The following is a 20,089-nucleotide window of genomic DNA, read 5'->3' as shown; positions in this document are numbered from 1 at the left end:
GAACATCAACAAAAGCAAAACGAGGATAATGGAATGTAGTCGAATTAAATCGGGTGATGCTGAGGGAATTAGATTAGGAAATGAGACACTTAAAGTAGTAAAGGAGTTTTGCTATTTGGGGAGCAAAATAACTGATGATGGTCGAAGTAGAGAGGGTATAAAATGTAGACTGGCAATGGCAAGGAAAGCGTTTCTGAAGAAAAAAATTTGTTAACATGGAGTATGGATTTAAATGTCAGGAAGTCATTTCTGAAAGTATTTGTATGGAGTGTAGCAATGTATGGAAGTGAAACGTGGACGATAAATAGCTTAGACAAGAAGAGAATAGAAGCTTTTGAAATGTGGTGCTCCAGAAGAATGCTGAAGATTAGATGGGTTGATCACATAACTAATGAGGAGGTATTGAATAGAATTGGGGAGAAGAGGAGCTTGTGGCACAACTTGACTAGAAGAAGGGATCGGTTGGTAGGACATGTTCTGAGACATCGAGGGATCACCGATTTAGTATTGGAGGGCAGCGTGGAGGGTAAAAATCATAGAGGGAGACCAAGAGATGAATACACTAAGCAGATTCAGAAGGATGTAGGCTGCAGTAGGTACTGGGAGATGAAGAAGCTTGCACAGGATAGAGTAGCATGGAGAGCTGCATCAAACCAGTCTCAGGACTGAAGACCGCAACAACAACAACAACAACAACATTCATAAAAGAGAGTACGATAGAGGGTGAAGGAAACTAAAAGTGCTTCGAATATGCGTAATCTGGATTTAAAATATTCATGATTTCCCATAAAAAATATTTTCTGCTACGTCATAAAATGCATTCATGGTTAATTATATCTTAAAATATTCGAAATATGTTCTAAAAACCACAAACACATTTAATTTCAAGTATATTTCACTTCAGACACAGTTACTCAGTATCGCATTAGTTCTCGAGCGTTCCATTCCGACACATTCTACCGACTCATATGGCGCAATCTGAAAGTATTCTCATACATCAAGAGTCGGTCTTCAGCTGTTCTGTCTACCGAGGTAACGTGTCGCTAGTCTGTCGCTGACATTGAGTGCTAGGCAGGAAGTAGCTCGATTAGCCGTCGTTGAGAGAGGAAGGGAGGGTAAACAGCAGACTCCGTTGCGAAATGCGCGGATGAGTCAGCAGTAACAGCCACCCAAGGTCAGCAGAGAGCATAGACGTAACAGCACCGGCTGGCTGCGCCATTTAGTAGCCGCAGTAGCCGCCGAGCACAGAAGCGAATCGCAGGCATGGAGAGGTACGCAGGCCGCGTCGCACTGGTTACTGGCGCCAGTGCCGGAATAGGAGCGGCCATCACACAGGCGCTGCTCAAGAAGGGCCTCACCGTCGTGGGACTCGCGAGGAGGGTGCACAGAGTTAAGGTGGGCCTAAACTCGTGTTCTTTTTAGGCCTGTCTTCTGTAATCGCTGTTTCATACGTACTATGTCAGTCATTTTATTTTCTTGCAACTATAATGAACTATAATGAAATCTGATTTGGGTCAGGTATGTTCGATTTATTTAAAATATCTTCAGTGGTCACTGTACCAGTTGTGTTTATCATTACAAATATTGTTAACGAGAGCGTAAACAGCTGTGATATTAAAATTGTTTTTTTCCTGCGTTGTTTCCGTGGTTCCTTGTATAAACAGGCGTGTGATTTTTTAGCGTACTATTTTCTTGTTTTTGTACATCCTCTTTCACCTGGTGTTCAATGTTTTGATCTCGTGAAATGCGATTCTTTGTTTTGTTTTTCTATGGCCGTGGCAACGTCTGTATTTCACTGTGTTTTTAGGTACCTAACGGTCTGTGTGTTTCTTACGCGCAGAGATATTTTAGGACACTTTGCTGCAATCAAAACACAGTACACGAGGTGAATGTGAATCTATAAAAATATGCAAACGCGAAAATACCGTATGTCACTGCAGTGTCAAGAAAATCAAACGCTTGCGTGTAGAAGAATGCACCGAAACATTATGCGAGTCCGAAAACGTAATAAGTGACGTTAGAGATTAGAACTACCGATGTTCTCGTTTCACCGGTTTATAGAACCTCCTTAACCCTAACTTATTAACCCTTCGTAAAATTTAAACTTGCAGTAATGTATAGAATAGGACATGTTGTACTTAATTTGGTATGTAACATACCATTGTAGATCTAACTGTAATGAACTAAGGCATAGCCTTTAAATACAGTACGACGTCTTTCGAATAAAATGTGGAGTGCTATACTTTTGGGTGGTTTAGTTCCAATGTAATCATGTAATCTTCCTTCCCCCCCCCCTTTCCCCCCAATCACCCTTTTACTGTTCTAGGGTTAACACGAAGCGAACGCAAATGAATTCGCAACAATGAACGATAATCCGCCCAGATATAAACGCTATGTGTTCGTGAGCAAACTGCGTTCGTTTGAGTTTTCTTGGCATTCGCCTGCGTTCGCTCGTGTTTGTCTTACTTCCGTCGTTTAGCGAAACAACAAAGGAAGTTACTGCCCTCTTTGTTTCGGTGCTAGCAGTACAAAAAGCTGTTGTGCTATTGTGTCCTTTTTTACGTAAGGTAAAATGAGCGATGGAGTAGCCGAAGAGAATGTAATCGTGCTTCTGGAATGGAAGAGATGCATAACACAGTTGCGAAAGGAAATGTGACTGACAGAAAAATAACGAAGGTCCCAATGTGAGAAAGACGATAAATTCAATAGATAATTGCACCAGTCAGACACAGAATGAATAAACATAACCGTTGTATTTATTTTTATTAAAAAATAAAAGCACAGTAAATTTCCGTGAAAGTAAATAAGTGCGAATATGTATCTATTATGCTGATTAAAATTAAAAATACACGAACGACAGACTCATTTTCGTTGCGTACGTTCTTGGTAGCTGTAATAATATGACTGATGTATCGCAGTTACCTTAGAGACTTTTGTTCATAAATAAAAGTGTTTTACGTGGGACCACACCATCATCCCTCTATCAAAATACGTAGCAGATTGTACCAAGTAGCCTGGGTGATAGGTCATATGCGTATCTCACATTTCATTAATCTTTGTTTTTTGATAACTTCCTTATAACTATTGAATTGTGAAATAGTTAGTAACGTGTTTCCGAATGCTAATAACCAGAGTGTAAATACCAAACATTCTTCCAGTTATGCTGGTCGTCGGTGATCAGTGTTCTAATTTTAAATTTTCTGATCAGTTGCAATGGCAAGCCAGTCAAAACAACAACCGACATCTGTACAACGTTATGAACTAAAGCTAACGAAAACTAAAGCTGCGATTCAGTGTCACTACCTCCACGCATTTCATGGTTAGGAACAAATTCAGTCACTTATATTCTTCTTTTCATACTCCATTTTATTTACTCAATTTACTAAGGTTTGAGGCTCCTCTTTTCGTTCTTCCATGTTTGCGATTTAAAAACTGGGCTGTTTTGGAAATCAGCCTTATGCAAACACAATTAGCTTATTTTTATATTTACCCAGACATGTTTCGACACCAATGTGTCATCTTATGTGGGTCAAATTTTTACATCTGTAAAGTACAATGTCACGTTTGTAATAATTTAACTGCTGTAGGCCTAAGAAATACAATATTTGCAATTTGCTTCAGTTGGTTTAGACACACACTTTAAAATTACATCGCTAACTAAACTGTATTATTATACATCGATTTTAGTGCTCGTTCTCGTCGTTTTTTGACAGCATGTCATCTGCAAACTGGCTATCAAGAAAATTATTGCGTATTTGTGGAGAGCTGTTTCGAGGGTAGAGGTTATATACGTTTCTGGACTTACATTTTTCGTCCTGTTTCGAGTCCCTGGTTGGTGTCTCAATCAAATGCTATGACCGCATTGTTTTCAGTCAGTTATTTTACAAATTTCCGCTCACTACTTCACCTCACATCTACTTACAAAAAATGTGGCTGAATATGATCTGACGGAAACTTCTGACAACACACTCAGTGAGAGGTGTTATGCTATTCTCGTTGCTTACTTGTTCATCGTTGGTCTTGTGTTTGTTATGGCACTGATTTCAGAAGTGTGTGTGTGTGTGTGTGTGTGTGTGTGTGTGTGTGTGTGGGTGTGGGTGTGACAGAGAGAGAGAGAGAGAGAGAGAGAGACAGAGTTTGGAAGAGGGGTAGGGAGGTAACCAAGAAAACAGAAATCCGTTTTTTATTGTTATGTTTTTTTGTGGGGAGTCACCTTTGTATAGTTCATTGAGTTTTCGAAACGGTGTTTTGTTGCACAGTGTTACGTTTTCATTCAGGACTCTCTTTCCCTGTACTATTGCTTAGGTATGCGGTAGTTCTCCCCTATTGTGAATTTTTGATAGAGACTGTTGGCCTAAGTAGACCGACTGTCATGAACTGCAGGTTGACTGATATATTCCAGCTTTGGAGAATTTGTCTGCAGAGGTGTTCTTAGATCTTAGATTTTCTCTCTACTGTGTTATTTGTGCGAAATGATATTTGCAGCCCTTGTTTCTTCAGTATGTTTCCCACCCTGTGGACGGTTTTGTTAATAAATGTTAGTATGTGCCTCGCAGTACTCCTTGTAGGATGTTCCAGGTATCCTTTGTTTATTTTAAATCGCAAACACGGAAGAACGAAAAGAGGAGCTTCAAACCTTGGTAAAATTAGTATTTCAAAGGCAAGCCCAGCATTTCCCACAAAGCTCTACAACAAATTCAAGAATACAACAGTACAACTTGATGAAACTATCCTCACTATCAGGTTTAACAAAATCTGTCTAAGTAATAACATAACTCCTTGTTTTGAAAAAGTCAGTGTAAATAGCAAGTTACCTGCAGCACAAGTGGCCAATAGAAAAGTTATTTGGTTGGAAGAAGAAATTCGTTTCCTGTATGCGAAAAAACAGCAGCTTAATCCTCAGATGTACAAAATTGAATTAGCCAATCTCTAAGAAACACCAACCCATTTGGATGAAATAACTGAAGAAATTAGGTCTTACACAGAAACACTAGTGAACAAAAAGAAAGAAAGACGAAGTAGAAAACTGAATCATCTCATGAGATCTGCCACAACAATAGATAAAGAAGACAGAGTAGGGACCGAACATCAGTTCCATAACAGCCTAGTCTATTTAACTGATAAAGAATTAACAAAACAAGAAGGAGAATTACCTGAAAAGGGGCCTAAACACAACATAAGCACAAACCTATCACACAAACAGATTACACAATAAAGCAAGAGGAAAAGTTGGAGAACCCAAACTTCAGTGCCATCTTGACACAGGAACTTGTAGAAGAAGAAGTAAAACCCATAATAAAAGAGAACAAGACCCACATCACCTCAAAAAGAAAAGCAAACGATGCAATCATCACCAGAGCAGACAAATGTAATACACTTGTACTGATGAATGAGGCAGAGTACATCAAGAATTTCTAGAACAGAACAACATCATCAAGTTAATCAATGATCCTACTAGAAGGTACCAAAGAAACATTCAAAAACTCTTAAAAATCCTCAGAGTCGCCATCACAGAATCTCGAGCCAAATACATGGCACAAAAGAATCCCAAAGCACCCAGCCTCGATAGTTTACCAAAGATACATAAAAATAACTGTTCAATATGGCCTGTAATACATTTCATAAATGTACCATCTTGCCACCTAGCATACATACCACTTGCATACAGTACTACAGAAATTATACACTTTCACAAGCAACAGAAACCTAAAATATACCAATGAATTGGTAGAGAAGATAAAAGATATAAATTTACCATCAACAGAAATCCAGGTATCTCTTCACATCACATCCATGTACACAAATGTGCCAGTAGAAGAAACAGTAAAAAAAGCTGCAGTGTCAAGGGGACGTAACGAGTAAGACATAGATGAACTAGAAGCCACCCTGAAGATTATATCAGAACAGAACTAGTTCACTTTCAAGAAAGGGTTCTATCAGCAAAAAGATGGCCTACCAATGGGCTCACACCTCAGTGGTCTACTTGCAAACATATTTCTAAACCACATTGAAAACTAAATATTCAATGAAATCATACATTTAAAACAGTGCAAGATTATATACTGGAACCGATATGCACTTGTAGATGACATCATTTGCTTGATTGATGAAACAGAAACCCAAATAAAACAATTACAAAATGACATAAATACAGTTCACCCACAAATAAAATTCACCATTGAGACCGAAGAGGAAATGAAGGTTAATTTGTTAGACATTACCATACGCAGAATCAATAACAAACATAATTTTGGAATTTTCAGGAAACCTATAGCCGCAAGTACGACCCTTCACATCAAATCCAACCACCCCCAAGCACACAAACTTTCAAGATTCAGATACATGCTGCTCAGGCTCAATGGAACTCCACTGGACAAACTCAACTAAACACTGTAACTAAATACAATACACCAAAAAGCCAGAATGAATGGGTACAACACACAAATGATAAACAAACTGAACAACAAAATTAAAAAAGAAATTAAAGGAGAACAAACCATCAACAAATCTCCAGCCACAATAGAGAACCAAGAACACAAGCTGCAGACAACACAGGATACCAGGAACACCCTACAAAGAGTATCACATGGCACATATTAACATATAGTAACAAAAACGTCCACGGGGTGAGAAACACACTGAAGAAACAAGGGTTACAAATATCATTCCGCACAAACATCACAGTACAGAAGAATCTAAGATCTAAGAACACCTCTGCAGCCAAATTCTCTAAAGCTGGAATATATCAGTTAACCTGCAGTTCATGCCAGTCGATCTACGAATACTTAGGCCAAACATGCAGAAATTTCAAAATGAGGTACTCCAAACACCTCAGAGAGATAAGAAGTGATAGTACGAACTCCACATTTGCAGACCATCTAATTCAAGAAAACCACCACCCAAAAGATATGGAGACTGATATTAACATCCTCAGAGAAAGCAACAATCTCTATCAAAAACTCACAATAGAGGAGAACTACCACATACAAAAAGCAATAATACATGGAAAGAGAGTCCTGAATGAAAATACAACACTGTGCAACAAAACACTCTTTGGAACACTCAATGAACTGTACAAAGGTGACTCCCCACAAAAAACATAACAATGAAAAACGGATTTCTGTTGTCTTGGTTACCTCCCTACCCCTCTTTCCATCTCCCTCTCTCTCTCTCTCTCCCTCTCTCTCTCTCTCTCTCTCTCTCTCTCTCTCTCTCACACACACACACACACACACACACACAAACACACACACACTTCTGAAATCATAACACAAAGACATTACAAACACAATACCAACGATGAGCAAGTGAGCAATAACAATAACATAACACCTCTCACTGAGTGTGTTGTCAGAAGTGTCTGCTCAGATCACATTTCGTCAGATTTTGTGTAAGTGCATGAGAGGTGAAGTAGTGAGCGGAAATTTGTGAAAAACTGAGTGAAAACAATAGACTGAATAGCAGTTGATTGAGACACCAACCAGGGACATGGAACAGGACGAAAAATGTTAGTGCAGAAAAGGACATAGCCTCTACCCTCGAAGCAGCTATCCACAAATATGCAATAATTTTCTTCATGGCTTGTTTGCAGATGACATGCTTTAAAAAAAAAACGAGAAAGATACAAAGTTGGCAGCGGGGCATGGTGAGAATTGGTATGTGAGTATGATTTGGCTTAGCGACGAAGCTCACTTTCATTTGGATGGGTTCGTCAATAAGAAAAACCGGCGCACTTGGGGGACTGTGAATCCGCGTTTCACGATAGAGAAGGCTCTTCACCTCAGCGGGTGACTGTGCGGTGTGCAGTCTCCAGTGACAGAATAATCGATGCAATATTCCTTGATGGCACAGTGACTAGCGAACGCTACATAAAGGTTTTGGAAGATGATTTCATCCCCATTATCCAAAGTGACCCTTATTTCGACAAGATGTGGTTAATGCAAGACGGAGCTCGTCCCCACCGATGCAGGAGAGTTTTTGTTGTCCCGGAGGAGCACTGCGGGGAACGGATTCAGGCCCTGGGGCACCCAGAGGCCCCTCGCATGGGCCTCCATGGGCCGCTATATTCTCCAGATCGGAACAAACGCGACTGATTTTTGTGGGGCTACATTAAAGACAAGGTGTACAGCAATAACCCCAAAACCATTACCGAGCTGAAAACAGCCATTCAGTAGGTCATCGACAGTATAGATGTTCTGACACTTCAGCGGGTCATGCAGAATTTCGCTATTCGTCTGCGCCACATTATCGCCAATGGTGGAGGCATATCGAACATGTCATAACCTAAATCCGAATAAATGTGGTGACGTTCACACGTTGAATAAACTGTTTGTACGCCGTAGTTTGTAACTAAGCTACTTTTTTCATATAGTTCAATAATTGTCACCATCTACGTGTGTGGCTCAAAGACATTTTGAGTAATAGAACCCAGTACTTTGTCAGGGACAGCAAGAGTCAGTCGGAGACAAAGGTATCGTCAGGGGCGCCCCAGATAAGTGTGAATGGACCGCTCATGGTCTCTGTTTATATGAACGATCTGAAGCATAAAATAAACAGCGATCTGTGACTGCTGATGACGCTGCAGTGAACGGAAATGTTTCGTGGGTTAGTCTTTGGGTGAGTCTAAATGTGAAAAACCTGAGTTACTGCAGATGAGCTGGAAAAACACGTGTTCAGATACAATATTAGTGGTACACTTCTTCACACAGTTCCGTGGATTAAATATTCAATCGTAACGTTGCAAAGCGACATAAAATTGAAAGAAAACGTAAGGTAGGTTTCAGCGGAGAAGAATTTTCGATTTTGATTTGTTTGGAGAATTCTAGGAAACTCGATTATTATAAAAGAGACCGCGTACTGGGAAATGTACGATCCATCCGTGAGTACTGCTAGTCAATGGGATTCCCACTATGTCGGATTAAAGGAAATACTTCTTTGCCTTTACAGTTAGACGTATCGACCTGTTCTGACCTCAGTTCCGTCTTTTAACTGGCTGTCCTTTGTGCCACTTTCTTTTGGGTTTGTATTGTATGGCAACTTTGGAATCCTTGTTTCTTCCATTCGTTCCAAATGGTTTTCCGATTTTGTCTGTGTTCTTCTGTTTCGTTATTTACTGCAAAAAAGTTAAGTTGTCATCTAATGTTATCATTAGGAGTCCCGTTCTACTTACTGCAGTCTTCGACTGCTAGTAAAAATTTTATTTCGGCCGCCTGAAGATGGCTAGTATATTTTCTCTCAGAATTTAGTGTTTCTGTCCCTATTTTTCAATGTTCTGCTCAGAGTATGACGTATGCTCTGACAGTTCTGCAGTTTAACATTTACATTCTTCTCTTTGTTAACGGTAATACAGGTACCCAAGTAACTGAAGTGAGCTTGTTCCAAAACTTGATCTTCAGTTACAATTGTGTCTAGTAATACGTATTTCCTATGGAATGCCATTGTCTCAGTTTCATTTACTGCCGTCTTAAAATTAGGCTCCTTTTCAAATAAGTGTAATGGATAGATTTATATTTGTAGTTGGTCTTCAGAATTTGCGAGTAATACAATGTCATCATCATACAATAGTATGTTAATGTATTTATTCTCGTCCCTATTGAGCCTTTCGGACGCTGTTCCTTTATATTTTCAGATGGGATTGTCTGTATAAGTATTAAAATAGCAGGCGGTAAAGTACACCATTGTCTCACGCCTTGGTTATTATCTCTTATCCGATCTAATTTTGGCCATCAGGAGTAAGTTCAGCTGTATTGATTCTTGATGCATTGTATTGAGAGATTTGGGTAGGCACGTTTTTGCCATAAATTCCTACAGGGTATATGTCCACACTTCTTTTTTTTTCAAAATCAGTATTTCGATAAATTCTTCTCTTTCGTTTTTTATTTGTCACACACTAAATATGTAATTTATTAGGAAATGATTTCACGTCAGCTGTACTATATATTAGTAACGCATAACTGATTGATCCCGATCGGGACTCGAAGCCGGATTTCTCACCTATTGCGAGAGGGGCACTTTGACCATTTCAGCTGTCCATACATGCACCCCACACCAACCGAAACCTCCATATGTTACACCGTCCACATCCCTAATGCTCGCACATTATGTGGTTCCCGCAACAGGAAGGTGGAATGTTGTTGCCTGTTTGGAGGACACTGCACATTATAAAACAGACATTCTGAACTATAATGTGTATTACATGACATGTTATAAACGACGATAACAACATTGTTTCTCCCTGTTGCGGGAATCACATAATGTGCAAGCATTTCGGAATGTGGGCGGTGTGGGATATAGGGGTTTAGAGTCGTGCGGGAAACATGCATGGATAGCTGAAGTGGCCAAGATCACCACTCGCGATAGCCGAAAATCTGGGTTCTAGTCCCAGTCGGGCACAAATACTCGTGCATCACTAATAAAATAGTACAGCTGACGTTAAAATCACTTCGCAGTTTGCAAATCAATTTTGTAATTTTTAATACTAGCTGTGGATTGTCAGCAAAGTCAGTTCCATCAGACATGCAACCAGATAAAACACAGACATTGTAATTAAAGTGTATTGTCGCTACATGACCTTTCTTCTTCCAGGCGTAACTCTTTATTACGTATGTGTTTTCTTATTTAATACATCTGAATATATTTTGTAGATACTATTTGACATATTAATAAGCCTAAAATTTGGAGTTTTGTTGCGATCCTCTACTGTAAACAGCGGCAGTTTTGTTCCAAGCCACTCTTTTTGAATTTTAGTGTGTAGCCAATAGGCATTGATCACATGTAAAATTCTAAGCTTCAGGAATAATCCACTATGCTTAATCAGCTTGTATATTAATCACTCCAGGTTCTTTACATTTCTTGGGTTTTGATATTTTAATTATTGTTCCATTTATTATAAAGTTATTCAATATGTCATAACATAAGGAAATATATTTTCGTAGTGACTACTTGCCTTCCGATTGTACCACTGCTTCTTCTAATGTTTTGGCCATTGTTCGTGACTTGTACACTTGTACTTCAGTATCTTAATTCTTGAAAGACAAGTCTTGTCTGTCATGTAGTTTGTAATTGATAACTAATCTCTACTTCTAATTTATTGGCCGTGCGGGGTAGTCGTGCGGTCAGGGGCGTCTTGTTACGGTTCGCACGGCTCTCCCCGTCGGAGTGTGTGTTTTGTCCTTAGGGTAAGTTAGTTAGATTAAGTAGTGCGTAAGCCTAGGGACCGATGAGCTCAGCAGTTTGGTCACATAGTCCTTACCACAAATTTCCAGTTTCTAATTTATCTCAGTGAGCCATTTTTATTAGTGACTTTGTTTATTTCCTCATCAGTCTGCAGTTTCCTCTTGCTTGGTCATTGAGAGATTGCAGCATTCAGTAGTATGCTCTTCGCCTCCTTTAATTATTTCTTCAATTTCTTCATTTCTTTTTTGCGTTGCCGTTTTTATCGATTTCCTAGTGTTTCACCTGTTGCTTAATTTATACAGTGTTTGTTTCCCTTCCTAAATTAATATTATTATGTGTAACTTAATTCGCTAAATAATACAGTCTTTATTGGTAGAGTTCTGAAGGTTTATTTAATAATCTTACTTTAAAAATGGATGATTTGACTTTGTCTTTAAGCAATGAGTGCATGAGTCTCTTCCACCTGTTTGCTAGTTCTGTTTTGGGCGTAATCAAACAATGGGCGCTAAAAATATCACACTCTGCGAAAATTTTAAATGTCCTTAACTAAGGAAGCAGACATCTTTTTCACTAAAATTAAATATATAATTGATCTAACTCCTGTGTTAGTCAACGTGCATTTATCAATATCCTCATTCCGGAAGAACGTGTAGGTTACCTTGAGATTGTTGAGAGTACAGGAAAATTTAGTTTCATTTACAGTATATTCCCAATATCTTCCCACCACATGTTTAATACGGCTATTAACTACTCTGACTTTCCAAACTTCACGTATGTAAATCAAGTCTGTTTTATTTATCACATCTTACAGAAGCTGGAGCTTTTCGAAATGATCTCCTGAGTTCTGTACTCGTCCTTCAGAAAAGTAAACTTCATGACAGTTAGGTGCCCTCGGTCTATTATGAACCTAGCAGTCATTAGTCTCTTACTGTGAAAGGCGTAAGATGTAATTCTTTTCTTCTGTTTTCAACCTACCGTAATGGCTACGACAGCCTGCGCAGTCGCGCAACCTATTTGCACACTCGAAGTTAATACGGGACTTGTTTAAAAGTGTTTCCCATTTACATTCTCCTCCATCAGCCACTGCGCTGGGTCTCAGCTTGGACTATGCGAACAGTACGTGCTTATACGTAGCGGCTTTTCAGGTATACAAGTCTGAACTCCGTCACTGTTATTGCCACAATTTTCACTTCATAAAACCAAAATGAGAGTACTTTGTGGCTCGCTCCTCATCGCGCAACGTCTGCGTCCACAGGCCCTGGAGCTGAAGGATGCTCCAGGCAAGCTGCACGCTCTGCAGGGAGACGTGGCCGACGAGCAGAGCATCCTGGCGGCCTTCAAGTGGATCAGGGACAACCTCTCAGGCGTCGACGTCCTCATCAACAACGCCGGGATACTCGTAGAAAGCGAGCTGACGTGTAAGTAAAAAGTCTGTCTAATGCAGCCAATTGCTATGCTACTCTGGGTCTTTAGTTCCTCATTCCACCACGAAGTAACATAAATATGAGTTCAATAGTATGTAGGCCATTACCGCAGCGTCCTTCAAAACATTTTACGGCTTGCATAGATAGAGAGGACACAGTATGTTATTCTTGAATGGAGAGGAACTTCACGCGAGACCCAGGAAATTGTGCTCTTGATGTTACTCGTTTAAGTCCTAGAAGACAGTATTATTAGCTTTCCCATGTTTGGAGGGTACCGTCACCCCGCAACTGTGTGTTTAATTAATGAAAGGTGGCTCCCGCTTATGATATCCGCTCCCTGTAAAACAGTGCACAGTAAGAATGTGTTCCAAAAAGCTGCGCGTTTTTAAGGAGCTATCTTCGGGATCTCTTGATGACAGAGGTAGGGGAGTAAAGTGTTGCATATAGCCCTTGGCTTAGCGACTGTCTGTATTACCTATCGGAAGAATGGTCATACTTTGTGTAGACTACAGTACATGGTCAAAATTTAAACATTGCACAATTCTTCTAACCCAGGAAAATTGAGCTAATCGGCTGGGTGATTTTCATTAGAGGTGTCTGTGCTAATACTTATGTGGCTAGAAACACAATTTGTTGATGGGTGGTTCCTGAGAAAAACCTGGTCAACCCTAATTTTTGGGTACGAAAAATACCAATTGTGGGGACGGTCACTTCCATAATTCTTGTTCGTGACAAATCTTTGAAATTTTTACCAAGTTTCTTAAGATGATATCTCAGGGAAACTGGAAACTTTTTTTTGATACCTTTATCCGTTACTGAGATCCAGAGGTTCAAAGTTACTGCACATTTGTAATAAAATTTCAGGCGCAAGCGTACTTTACACTGACGTGGTGGACACGTAACAATGGTTCTAGGATCATCGCAAGGATTTCTCAGGTCGCCACACTACGTTCTACGTCAGCATTTTTTCCCAGCAAAATTTTATGACGCGCTGCCTCTGCATAATGGCCTGACACACGGCTATAGAGGTCTCCACACTCATACTTCAGCGACAAACAGGGGATAAAATGGGTCTAACATGCCAGAAAAAAGGTTAAGACGACTGCCAAAAATCCTGTAAAACTGGGAAGATTGCAAATTTGTTAAAATACATCTAATACACTTTTACTCTTTTAAGATACGAGTCATAAGCCTGGCGTTTTCGATGAATTGCGATCGATGAATTGCGATCGATGAGCGAAGCATCCTGAAAATGTAAAGCAAACGATTTTGTGTTCAACTTAGATTATTGTTAGTTACTTATTGTTTGTATGTCAAGCATATAAATGCGTCGAAGTATAAAAAAATACACTCCTGGAAATGGAAAAAAGAACACATTGACACCGGTGTGTCAGACCCACCATACTTGCTCCGGACACTGCGAGAGGGCTGTACAAGCAATGATCACACGCACGGCACAGCAGACACACCAGGAACCGCGGTGTTGGCCGTCGAATGGCGCTAGCTGCGCAGCATTTGTGCACCGCCGCCGTCAGTGTCAGCCAGTTTGCCGTGGCATACGGAGCTCCATCGCAGTCTTTAACACTGGTAGCATGCCGCGACAGCGTGGACGTGAACCGTATGTGCAGTTGACGGACTCTGACCGAGGGCGTATTGTGGGCATGCGGGAGGCCGGGTGGACGTACCGCCGAATTGCTCAACACGTGGGGCGTGAGGTCTCCACAGTACATCGATGTTGTCGCCAGTGGTCGGCGGAAGGTGCACGTGCCCGTCGACCTGGGACCGGACCGCAGCGACGCACGGATGCACGCCAAGACCGTAGGATCCTACGCAGTGCCGTAGGGGACCGCACCGCCACTTCCCAGCAAATTAGGGACACTGTTGCTCCTGGGGTATCGGCGAGGACCATTCGCAACCGTCTCCATGAAGCTGGGCTACGGTCCCGCACACCGTTAGGCCGTCTTCCGCTCACGCCCCAACATCGTGCAGCCCGCCTCCAGTGGTGTCGCGACAGGCGTGAATGGAGGGACGAATGGAGACGTATCGTCTTCAGCGATGAGAGTCGCTTCTGCCTTGGTGCCAATGATGGTCGTATGCGTGTTTGGCGCAGTGCAGGTGAGCGCCACAATCAGGACTGCATACGACCGAGGCACACAGGGCCAACACCCGGCATCATGGTGTGGGGAGCGATCGCCTACACTGGCCGTACACCACTGGTGATCGTCGAGGGGACACTGAATAGTGCACGGTACATCCAAACCGTCATCGAACCCATCGTTCTACCATTCCTAGACCGGCAAGGGAACTTGCTGTTCCAACAGGACAATGCACGTCTGCATGTATCCCGTGCCACCCAACGTGCTCTAGAATATGTAAGTCAACTACCCTGGCCAGCAAGATCTCGGGATCTGTCCCCCATTGAGCATGTTTGGGACTGGATGAAGCGTCGTCTCACGCGGTCTGCACGTCCAGCACGAACGCTGGTCCAACTGAGGCGCCAGGTGGAAATGGCATGGCAAGCCGTTCCACAGGACTACATCCAGCATCTCTACGATCGTCTCCATGGGAGAATAGCAGCCTGCATTGCTGCGAAAGGTGGATATACACTGTACTAGTGCCGACATTGTGCATGCTCTGTTGCCTGTGTCTATGTGCCTGTGGTTCTGTCAGTGTGATCATGTGATGTATCTGACCCCAGGAATGTGTCAATAAAGTTTCCCCTTCCTGGGACAATGAATTCACGGTGTTCTTATTTCAATTTCCAGGAGTGTATATTTTCTAGATTTTAATGAGCTATAGAATTCGTTTTCTTATAAGCAGTACACACGTTGTAGCAGGGAAAAGAAAGGAATCAGCGGGAAGATACTCCTTTCGGAGCACAGGCAAGGCGAAAGTATTCGTCCCTAAGACTCTGAGGGAAAATAGGGGAACCACCTGCCTCACCTCAATCCTTATTCGAACTCCCACACCAAAAGTTTTGGCATGCGAACATATTCGCTCTCTTTTGTGCTGAAAGAGAGTAGCAGAGAGACAGTGATGGTGGAAAAGAGTGGAGGCAGTACCAGTGCAAAAGAGGGAGACAGTGAAGGCGGGAGAGAGAAAGTGGCAGTGAAAGAGAGGCAGAGACGTGGATGGAAATAGTAGTGGTGGGAGCAAACGAGACAGCAGACATCGGAAACGAATAATATAGGTGAGTGGCTACCATCATAGGTTAGGGGATCTGCATCGTTCCAGATGTGTAGGTAAGGGGCGTTTCCATTTTTTACCAAAATTTTAGTGGTTCTTCACTTTTCTGTCATTCTTTTAAAGAGAAACATACTCGCCTTTTTGTGCTCCGACAGGAAATTTTTCCGGAAGTCCATGACCGCTTTCGGCTTTCACATACAAGCCATTTTCAAGTGGATCTGAAAGTGCCATTCTGTGCAAAACTTAAGCACGATCGTAACTTCCTAATGATGTGTCACTGCAAAGTAAAAAAGTCTAGATGAAACTTGCACCATACATAGAAAGAACTGCTACACTATAGTACAGAACGTAACTGAATGATAAGCGCAGTGAGACGAACAGAAATGCTACCTTGATTCGAAATGAATCATTACACTGAAGTCTCCGCTATTCATGATGGTCTATATGAAATTACGAATGACGAGGCACGCTTCTTCATAGGGAGTATGACAACTGCGGACGGCAATGCATACGGGGCAACTTGCTCCCATATTCGTCACAAGGTTGGTGAGGATTTCTGGTGCCAGGGTGTTCAGTTCCACCACCAGCGCGATGGCCGTTGGTGGATGTGGACGTGCTGTAATACGCCTGGCCGACGCATCCCACACCTGCGAATGGTCAGAGATTTGTTTGAGCCGCTGGAGGGCATCACTGAGATGCTAAAAAACCTGAACTGGCTGATTCTTGAACATAGACGCCCACCATCCCGTGAAAGCCGGCATACAGAATTTAAAAAAAAAGAACAATTTTTATCGAATGTGGAATCTAGCGACATACCTTTCGTTCCCATAGGGGCCGCAGAGATGAGATCAGACTAACTTCAGCGTTCACACATGTATTAAAAATTAATCTCCTGACGCCCCGTATGCGAATGGAATGGGAAGAAACCCTAATGTTTGACACAATGGAAGCAGTCTCTGCCATGGACTTCACATTGACTTCCATAGCATGGAAGGTCTTACAAACAAAACGGGCGAGTAGCGGACAATGAATTAAGGAAAAAGCATAATAAAGACATGCTGTCGGTATGGAAACCAATAGTTTGGCCGATGCAACGAACGACACTGGCAACACTAGTAATCCATAAAGGTCCGTCTAGTTTGAAACAAAGCAACATACGCGTAAATTACAGATTTAAAAAATGACCTCATGTGAATTTATCATTGTGGATACTGGACACTGTGATTTCAGATTCCTAAGTACTGGTAAATAGCGTTTCTTTACAAATGTATCGGTCGTGCCATGACAATAGCGCCCCCCCCCCCCTCCCCCTCCCCCATGTCTCCCGACTGGAACCAGTTTTTTTTTTTTTGTGTTGGGATATGTAAAAGCGTTTGTGTATTCCAGGCGTGTTGATAGTGGCGGTCAACTCTGGGAACACATTGTGGATGGTTGTCGGTGCATTTGTAATGTGTACGGGCATCGATGAGGTGAAGCGTTGAGACCTCCCTTCATATCAACGGTGGCCATGTGAAAAATACCTTGCAATGTGTTTGTCCTTAAGAGCATGTCTGCAGTCTGGATCCTCGGGTATTCTGTTGCAAGGTGTTCCTGTATTCTGTCTTAATACGTCGTATCGGGGAAACGGTTTAGGATTATTTGCTTGTTTAATTGTCCTCTAAAGTAGCAAACATTCTGGATACGTAGACCGTTAGCCGGTATCTGGAACCTTTCCTTCGTGAGTGGTGAAATGTGTCAGTGATATTTCCACGACAGCTGCCGGCCTCAATAAAAGATTCCTGGACGTTCGAGCAGAATGTAATTTTGTTTCGTGAACCAATGGTTCTGTAATTTGAAAGTTAATCAACTCCTTGTGTATAGTGTCAGGTCCCCAGAGGATTTAATTAACAAAATGACATAGCTATTCATAATGTAAAGGTTCAGCCAGTATTTCTTACGCGGACGCCGCGCAGTACCGCAGACACGGAAGGGAAAGTGTCACACAGTACAAATAGCCTGAGCTAGTAAACACGTCGAGGATACGAACAGCGCGTCTCTCGGACCTTGGAGGGTGAGAAGGAACTTTCCGTCCGGGACTCGGCCCGACATATCGAAACCAATGTAGGTCCACAGCGACGAAATGTCCGGGAAGACCGAAAAATAAGGTAGAGAAAGCGGATTCCAGGGCTACGTCCGAGCAGGGCAGACCTTCACAATGGGTACTTAAGGGCTTCCACGAGCAGCAAGAAGCAGAGTCGTCGCAGAAGTCGAAGAGGGCACAAGCAGCGCCCAAGGCCCGGCAGCATCGAGAAGGTAGCATCCGCTACTGATGAGTAACTGCAACTACGAGAAGACGGTGATGCTCTGGTGGAATCAACTACAACTGTCAGTTAAGCAGAAGTTTTTACCGTGGAATAGTTTTGAACAGGGACAGTTTGTCTCTGTCTCAAGTAGCCTCTACAGCTAGTTTCAGCAATAGAAGGAACAAGCCACTGGCTGGTGCTTGTCTCCTGTGGATAGTATAAGGGTCCTTTATTTAAACTAAGAGTAAAGTGGAGATTCTGGCTGAATCTATAGAAGTGTACAGAGTAAGGGGAAGGGTCTGACACCTCACATGTTCTTTGTGATATTAGTTTAACAAAATTACGTTAAAGGAGAAATCTCATCTTACTGTTTTTCAGTGCTGCCAATTCCCCCATTGTACCCGCTACCTATTGGAAGTATTGTCTAAGGTATCTACACCTCCTATACGTCCTTAGACAGTCCAGGAGATTCTACTCCCTCTCACCTCCGTAATAAAGGCTAATTAAAGGGAACCGCAAACCCATAATTGTCGTCAACGTCCCGATTGCGCCACGCAGGCTCGACCAACTCTATATTGACATCCGGGACCTGTGGCGGGACGCGACAATAGAAGAACATGCTAGAAAAGTTTTGCTGGCTACTGAAAGTATGCATTAATACCTAACAGTGCGTTCCAGGTCGGGAACCCACTTCAACGTCTATGGTGCCGTCATTCAGGAACTGATATTGCCCTATGCAGTCTGTCACTCTTGGGATCTGTGAGCTTTTAGACCAACATGATAGTGGTTGATGTGGTCAGTTTCCGCTGCTCGTGGTCTGCTGATTAGCATTACTGCCTCTAGATCAGCCGGTTTCGAGCTTCTCTGCTTTGGGACAACTTAATGTATCCTCATCATAATATCATCGATGTCCAAGTTGTCAATGTGGTATTGAATAGAGAGACTTGCCGTAAGTGGCCATAGTACCCCATGTGGCATCTCCCGGCCAATAGTGCTATACAATCAAATGGTTTGAATGGCTCTAAGCACGATGGGACTTAACATCTGAGGTCATCGGTCCCCCAGATTTAAAACTACTTAAACCTAACTAAGGACATCACACACGTCCATGCCCGAGGCAGGATTCTAACCTGCGACCATAGCAGCCGCGTGGTTCCGGACTGAAGCGCCTAGAACCGCTCGACCACAGAGGCCGGCGCTATACAATCATTTCATTTGGTCGCAGCATAAGTCATCTAGAAAAAAGTTCCATCTCTAAGAGCTACAAACCAACCTTTTCTCCAACGGGTCGTCTGAACTTTCCGAGATCGGGAAGGAATGCTTGCTTACTTATAGAGGCATTTATCAAGCAAAGGTCTAAGGGGACGATCAAAACGTTTCTGTCTGACTACGGTACTGTGCGGAATCAGTACGTCAATCAGGGTAAATCGCCGTGAGCCCTATGGCAGTCATGGCACCGACGCACCAGGTTCAAGAAGCCCCCGTGTCCTGCTTCGTGAAGAAGTCGATAACTGCCTGCTGCACATCTTTACCTGACAGGAAGTGTCAACCCGTTAAAGGCTTTCTTAAGGGTCCGAAGGCGTCGTAATGGCATGGGGAGAGATCATGACCACAGAGCGGGTCACGAGTGTCTCCCAATTCAGTTGGTGTAATTTCTGCGTTACGACATTTGCGACAAAAGGACGTCCATTAGCATGAAACAGCGGCACCCCTTTTCGCACGGAACCTGCCGCACCATTCCGCAGTGGTGGTTTCTGACACACATAATGCCCCATACACACTCTTCGTTCTCTAATGGATGTCCACCGGTGTTTGTCCTTCGGCAGCTAAGAAAAGAATAATAGGACGTTGGTTCTATTTCGGACGCATTTGTTAACAACATCGCTATAGCTCAAGTTTCCGAATATACCACACGCATGTTGGAAAGACACGAATGCGACAATAATCCCTTTCCTACATGTCACTGCACAAATGAACGCGTCGGAGTAGTGATGTGTTGTGTATATACTGCAGCTGTCGTCT

At 42.4% G+C, this 20,089-nt stretch overlaps 1 protein-coding gene across 1 annotated transcript in view; it reads left to right on the top strand.

The window, feature by feature from the left end:
* Positions 1 to 1,263: 1,263 nt before the first annotated feature.
* Positions 1,264 to 20,089, top strand: part of LOC124595753 (farnesol dehydrogenase-like) — a 43,722-nt gene continuing 24,896 nt past the window's right edge. Inside the window, exons 1-2 of the mRNA XM_047134631.1 lie at positions 1,264 to 1,395; positions 12,431 to 12,593. Of these exons, the coding sequence (XP_046990587.1) occupies positions 1,264 to 1,395; positions 12,431 to 12,593 (295 nt within the window). The remainder of the gene's footprint in view (positions 1,396 to 12,430; positions 12,594 to 20,089) is intronic.

The sequence above is a fragment of the Schistocerca americana genome, chromosome 2, assembly GCF_021461395.2.
Source record: "Schistocerca americana isolate TAMUIC-IGC-003095 chromosome 2, iqSchAmer2.1, whole genome shotgun sequence".
Taxonomy (NCBI): Eukaryota; Metazoa; Arthropoda; class Insecta; order Orthoptera; family Acrididae; genus Schistocerca; species Schistocerca americana.
The sequence above is the reverse complement of the archived record's forward strand: the minus strand, read 5'-3'. Positions and strand labels throughout refer to the sequence as shown.